The 7,188-nt window shown below is 49.4% G+C and overlaps 1 protein-coding gene across 1 annotated transcript; it reads right to left on the bottom strand.

Annotated features, from left to right (window-relative positions):
• Window positions 1–4,363: 4,363 nt before the first annotated feature.
• On the bottom strand, window positions 4,364–5,656 carry FOXE3 (forkhead box E3; the record flags this gene model as incomplete). Its single annotated transcript, XM_083447206.1, has 1 exon — window positions 4,364–5,656. The coding sequence occupies one exon, from the start codon at window positions 5,654–5,656 to the stop codon at window positions 4,364–4,366; it is 1,293 nt and encodes a 430-aa protein (XP_083303332.1).
• Between the last annotated feature and the right edge of the window lie 1,532 nt (window positions 5,657–7,188).

Raw genomic sequence — 7,188 nt, 5'->3', positions numbered from 1 at the left:
CACCACTCTGAATTCAAAGGGCTAACTTCTGAGTAGTGATATATAGGATTGAGCTGGTAATTATTTATTTACATCTTTTGCCAAAATTATTTGACCCAGTTATGGATTGGGGGAATTAAATAAAAAAGACAGATTATGGACAGCCCTGTGCCATGCCTATTTCCTCAGAATTTAGCAACACTTGCCCTCAGGCTGTCACGGCAAACTTGCTTGTCCTGTGGAATTCAGTCAGACACATAAACGTGTACTAGATCAAGCAATTAACCTCAAAACCTTTGCCAGATTGCAACTCTATATATAACAGAGCGCAAGACTTGGTGTAACAGGACAGGGTTGCTGTGTTGCAGAAGCAATTGTAGCTTAGACTACTCTAGCTGGATCTTCCAAGCATAGCCTTCCAAGCACAGAACTTTCTGAATAAGCCCAAATAAGGTTGCTGGACACAACTGCCTTTTAGATCATTTCAACAAATGAAACAGTGAAGTACTTAATACTTCTTTTTCCCCTAACTGAGACCACTCACTGATTTGACATACAAGACATGGGGCATGATTAAAAGAAACAAAAATGCTTAAAACTCACTGATTTCAATGAGAGAAACTAAGCACACACTTATCTATAACCGTCAATGAGACTCTACTGCAGAGCTTTCCAAACTTTTCACGTGGGTGACAAACTGTTTAGACAAGCATCATATCGCAACACAGTAATTCAATTTTAGTAGCAAACCGGAAGTTAAACTGACCCCTTTCCAGCCATTGAAAGAGTATGGGGAGTGTTTGTTCAACACGGCAACAAACTAACATGTCACGACACACAGTTTGGATAGCTCTGCTGTACTGTACATCAGCGTGAGTAATCCTTGCTTCCCAGCCTTTGCACAAACCACATGGCCCCCTGAGAGCCAGTGTGGTGTAGTGGTTAAGAGCGGTAGTCACGTAATCTGGGTAACCGGGTTCGCGTCTCCGCTCCTCCACATGCAGCTGCTGGGTGACCTTGGGCCAGTCACAGTCTCTCAGCCCCACTCACCTCACAGAGTGTTTGTTGTGGGGGAGGAAGGGAAAGGAGAATGTTAGCCGCTTTGAGACTCCTTAAAGGGAGTGAAAGGCGGGATATCAAATCCAAACTCTTCTTCTTCTCTTCTTCTGTAGTGCAGGAAGCTTTGCGTGTAAACTATCATGTGCAAATGCTTCATTATGACCTGCCACCCCTGATCATGCAAAAACTCCCCTGTTACCAGGGTCCATGACTTCAAAGGAAGACTAAGGAGCTAAGTGACTCCCCTGTTGACAAATATGGGAGCAAAAACACACAGGTAAAGCTCATGTCACAAAAAAGATTTGAAAAGCTTAAGAATTGTTCTTGCTTTCTTTTCCTTTTAAATAATAAATCATCTATTCATAGTCAAAAAGGGACCAGCACACTTAAACATGTCTAAAATGAGTATTTAATTTTTTTCCTAAGTTAGAAAAATATAAATTTCTCCTACTTACAAAAAGAATTGCTTAATTTAATAAGCAGGACTAATTGTCACTGAAGTGTTAAACCTGTGCCTAGAACGTACCACTTCCCTACTGCAGGTAAGGAATGCTTCTCTGTACAAAACAAAATATGTGTCAGGGAAGAAGGGCCTTAACCTTGCCTTCTTCCAAACATGCCACCTTCCTATGTGCAGGGATTGACTGATTTATGGTACAGAGTTGCATCATGTGAGACCTCACCAGCAGTATGATGTGGAACGGATCAGATAAAGGTTTATCACCTCAGTGAGAACCAGGCTTTAAATGTATTAAATATTAATATTGAAATACTTAATGCTACTAATTCTTTAAGCATCACCAATGAATCAACAGTCCATTTAAGAGTTCAGATTTAAATCAATATAGGCTTTGATCCCAAATATATTTGCAATCTTTGACTGAAATCAGTGGAATCAATAGTATCCTAATTATTTAAATGAAATTGACTTTTTAAATGACACATTTTATGGCTGCATCTAAATATGCTTAAATAAAAATACACTTAACTAAGTTATGAACTGAGATATTTGGTTATAGGTTATCAAGAAATCCCACATCCTGGGATATTTAAATGCATCATACATGCAAAGCACTACCGTGCATTATTCCAAAGGCATTCTTGTTCATTATGCAATATGCACTACAAACTATGCTAACACTATATATGCAATATGCACTATATACACTGTACATTTCATATGCAGCATGACATGTTGGTGTTGTAACATGATACAGTAGCCCAGCGAGCAACACTGCATAATACATGCATCGTGCAGCATGATGACGATTGTCCATTACCTGCACGTTATGAAACATTACTGACGGGGAAAGCAAACCACTTTCATACGTAACGTATGGTAAAAAATGGAACTGTTATACATTTGAAATGTACTATACACTGCCTATGCAGTGATAAGGAGACACTCAGGAAGAAAAATGGTATGTCGTTGGCCCAACCCATTGTGTAAAATTTGCCAGCTTTGAAAACTAGGCAGCTCTTTGTCAAGTGCAGTTATTCACTGCCAGAATAAAGTATCATACAATCATATAATTGTAGAGCTGGAAGGACTCTAAGGGTCATCTTGTCCAATCTCCTCCAATGCAGGAATGTCATCATCCAATCTGAAACCATACTGGACTTAGCTTTGCAAATGCGCTAGCAGTTTTATTGCTGCGCCACTAGGTGGTCTGTAAAACTGAATGAGGTGCTACATACCAGAAAATTACTACTGGCGTTCTTGGTATCTCCAAGACAGTGCAGTGTTTAGAAGATATAGCATTGAAGTTGACTGGAGGAAACCTGGGATCAAAGCATCACTCAGACACGAAGCTCACCAGGTAAAATTCAGTCAGTCACCATCTCTCAGCCTAACCTTATCTCAGTAATTGTGTGGATATAATGGAATCCTATCTATCTAACAGGGGTGAGGAAGCTGCCATCCTCCAGGTGTTATTGGACTACAATGGCCAGGATAGCAAGGGCTGATGGGAGCTGGTGCCTAATGACGCCTGGAGAGTCACTGGTTCCCCATCACTGGTGCAAAAGGTAAAATAAAAATAAAAATACAAGCTCAGCCACAAAGCTTCCTGGGTGATCTTAGAAACCACAGGCAGCTGCAAAACATGGGAATCAAATCTCTGGTCCATTTAGCTCAGTATTGTCTGCACTGAATGGAAGGAGCTCTCCAGAATTTGACATGGCTCATTCCTGCCCTACGTGGGACTTTTTGCATGCAAAGCATGTCCTCTGCCATTCTCTTACATAAAGGACTGAGAATGTCAGAACAGAGCCCACAAGGAGGAAAGCTCTGTAAAACCTGTCAGAACAAGTACTTTTGAGGGCAGACAACAGGAATGCCACCTCAGCACTTCCCTCAGCAGAAACAATGGCAAGAAAGGGCCAATCTTAGTGCCAAATCAAAGAGGCTAACCTAAGCCAGCCCTGATCAGCTGCCTTCTTCTCTATCTCCTCCTCCCTATCCTGGCTGCAGAAGGCTGAACTAGCAGATGGCAAGTTCCTCTAACCTGCCATCTCTAAACTGCAGGTAAGAAGTGCCACCTGAAGAGGTGGGACCTTAATTCTGACTCATGATTCGACTGCCACTGTGGGGGAAAAGTTCATGTCTGTGACCTGGAAATGGCACAATTGCAAACCTCTGCAGAACATGGGGATCAGATGACATTAAAAGCTCTTAAAAAAAACACAACCACAACTTATTGGGCCAATCAACACATCATTTAAAAACAAAAAGCAAAACACTGTTCAGTATCTCCTATTCTGTTGGACTAGCCAAACTGCAAGACTTGGATCTTCAAGCTCCCTGCTCAATGTTGCGGCACATTTTCCAGCACAGTGGGCAACACCTCAGGTAGGGTCTCCATAATGTCTATTCATGAGGGGCTCTGTGCCTCTCAAGCGGCTGTTACAGGCAGAGAGTCCCTATGTAAAAGTCCTAAATTGCAAATCCATGATCCTATTGGAGGAGCGTAAAATGTTACATATGTACAATATTCTCAAAAGACGTGTGGCAGTCCTCACTTTTTGCATGGGGATGCCCCACCGCATGTTCCTTTGGACTCGTGGGGTGGGGAGGCGCTGCTGCCGGCATGCTTCACGTGTAGTTTCCACAGGTTCCAAACCACGCGGATGCCGTTCAGACATTGCTGTGGGCGCCCCCGCCGTGGGCTTCCTCGCAATTCAGGGGCACACGCGCAGACAAGAGCTCCATTCAAGTACCAGGCGCGCAGCTCCCTTCCCACGTGCCGATTCTTAAAATGTCCTAGGTGATTCACGTTGTGGCTTTGCCCGCCTGCCCAGCCAAGGCCGGCTTCCCTCCTCGGCTTCACAAGTACCTTTCCAGGCCGGAGTGGAAATTGGGCTGCCTCATGTATGAGTTGTTGGCGGCGCCTCCGAATTGCCCGAGCCCGTTGAGCTGGGAGGCCGCCAGGCCCAAAAGCTGCTCGGCGTGGTCGGCGCAAGAAGAGGCGGCGGGCCGCCCGGGCTGCAGGGCCAGCCTGTTGGGGGCGCCGTAGAGCTGCGCGCTCGGAGGCGAATAGGCACCGGGCGGCAAGGCCAGGTGGGCGGGCGGCGAGGTCGAGTACGGGTAGGTCATGGCCGGGGGCTGCCGGCCCAGGAAGCCGGGGCTGACCTGCTGCGTTTGGAAGCAGGTCTCGGCGTTGCTCCCGGGGCAGCTGCCCAGGTCCCCGGCGCCGTTGAGGCCCAAGTGGTGGTGAGCCAGCTCGGGCCCCACCGGGGAGCCTTGCAGGGCCGCCGCCGCGGCTGCTTGCTGCTGCTGCTGCTGGGAGCTAATGAGGCTGTCGATGCTGAACATCCGCGGCGGCAGCGCCGGGGGCGCCCCCGGGTATTGCGGCAGGCCGGGCAGCTGCGCGCTGTAGGCGCCGCCGCCGCCGGGGGAATAGAGGGCGCCCCCGCCGCCCGGGTAAGCGGCGCCTCCGGAGCCTCCGCAGCCGGGCCCCGCTCGGGCCACGGGGCCCGGGTTGGGGGTGAAGGCGCTGGCGCTGTGCACGTAGCCCGGGTAGGTGGTGAGGTCGGTGCGCTTGAAGCGCTTCCTGCGCCGGAGGAAGCTGCCGTTGTCGAACATGTCCTCGGCGGCCGGGTCCAGCGTCCAGTAGTTGCCCTTGCCCGGGTGGCCCGGCTCGCGGGGGATCTTGACGAAGCAGTCGTTGAGGGTCAGGTTGTGGCGGATGGAGTTCTGCCACTTCTTGGGGTTCTCCCGGTAGAAAGGGAAGCGCTCCGTGATGAACTTGTAGATGCCGCCCAGCGTCAGCCGCCGATCGGGCGCGTTGGCGATGGCCATGGCGATCAGCGCGATGTAGGAATACGGCGGCTTGCCGCGCTGCACCGGGCGCTTCCTCCGACGGCCGCCGCCGCCGCCTCCCGCACCCCCACCTGCGCCGGGGCCAGGTGGCTGCTCCTCGACCGGCTGCTCCGCTGCTCTCTCTGCCGGGCTGCCTCTGGGCTCTGCTTTGATGAGCAGCGGTTCCACTTTGCAGCCCGACGGGGAGGCCCTCTGCAAAGTGGGGGAGCCCGGGCTAGCCCCCTGACTAGGAGAGTGGAGGGAGTCCGCTGTCATGGTGCATATACCCGAGAAAAAGGAGAAGCCGGCCAGGTTCATATACAAGGGAAGCTCCCGGGAGGGAAAGGCAGATGAAACAGCACAGCTCCCTCGGGGACCAGGTATTGGACGGACGACCTGCTTTATATAGATCAGGCCTGGCGCCACCCTGGTGCGACCCCCTCAATGGCTCGGCTATTGCCCACCCACCTGAACGCTCCCCCTCCTCACTCGCATGCATTCTCTCTCTCTCTCTCTCTCTCTCTCTCTCTCTCTCTCTCACACACACACACACACACACAGAGCTGTCAGAAAACAGCGCTCCACAAGCCAGTGCCAGCATTTCGTATGTGAAAAACTAAACCGGGGTTCCTTTCTTCGTCTGCACCAGGTAGAGAGGAGGTAAAGGAGGATTTCGTTTCCAGCCCATGGTGTAGCGCGATCCTATGCGTGCTAACTCAGAAGTGCGTCGCACCACGTTCAAGGGGACTTTTACTGCAAGTAAGCATGGCTGGATTATAGGATTGTAGCCTTAGCCCGTAGCAACTACGACGAGGGGATTTCTTTTCAGTAAGACGTTTGCGGAGCGCATCGTCTCCTTTTCGGCTTGGAGATGGGCTGATTCGTAGAAGAACTACTGGGAATTCCCCGAGGCGACTCTGGAACGGCAACTGGCTCCTAAGGGCAAGACTGTCCGTGCACCTCAAGAGAACTTACTTGGAAGGAAGTGTGCTTTGCAGATGCTTTAGCCAGCGGGATGGAGGAACACAGACGCGCAGACTCGGCCGGCAAGTCCTTCTGCTGATGCTTCAGTTAAAAGAATGGAAGTTGCGCAAGAGGGGGGTGGGCTGGCACAGTTCCCATTGAGATTTGCGCAGGAGAACTTCCTGGTGAATAATGCCAATGGGCAGAAACAAATCTCATGGGATTCGGTTGGATTCGCTTTTGTTTCAGAGCCGGTTGCCAGGGGAGTTCTGGTTCTCTGCTCGTCCACACATTCAATTAGAGCGCGTATATCATTCTTTTGCGATGTACATACAGACTTCTCTCACACACGCCAGAAATGTTTGAAGGATGAGATGGGAAACGGTGACATTAATTATGATTAGCTTTTCTTAAGCAACACACGGAGTTGTCCCAGCTGTCTCCAAATTACTTAGCACACCCTCTAACTCCTAGATCAGGAGACGGAGATCCTCCTTAAAACGAAAACAGAATGTATTCAACTCGACAGGCTTGCCAAGAGGATTCAAGCTAAGCGAGGGGCGTGGAGGAAAATAGGCAAAGGAAAACCGCGATTTTATTTTTTCCTATTGTGTTGGATTGTGAACACGTTTTCAAAGTTCTCTTATGCCATTCATGGGCTTCGTTTTCCTTTGTGAGTACAGCAGGGGTGTGCTCCTTTTCTCAGTGCTACACATTTAGGCAGGAGCTTCCTCCTTCCGACCCAAGTCCTCCCCACCTGATGTCCTCAGTTAGCAAGTACATGATACACCTGGCTGTAGTGTAGGGAATTCCGTGAATTCAAGGCACGCCTTCCTCTTTTTGCCCCTTCATATGGTGAAAGGAGAGGGTTGGGGGCATCGCCAGTG

This window comes from Podarcis tiliguerta (genome assembly GCF_965153285.1).
Source record: "Podarcis tiliguerta genome assembly, chromosome: 6".
Taxonomy (NCBI): domain Eukaryota; kingdom Metazoa; phylum Chordata; class Lepidosauria; order Squamata; family Lacertidae; genus Podarcis; species Podarcis tiliguerta.
This window is presented reverse-complemented; position numbering and strand designations above follow the sequence as displayed.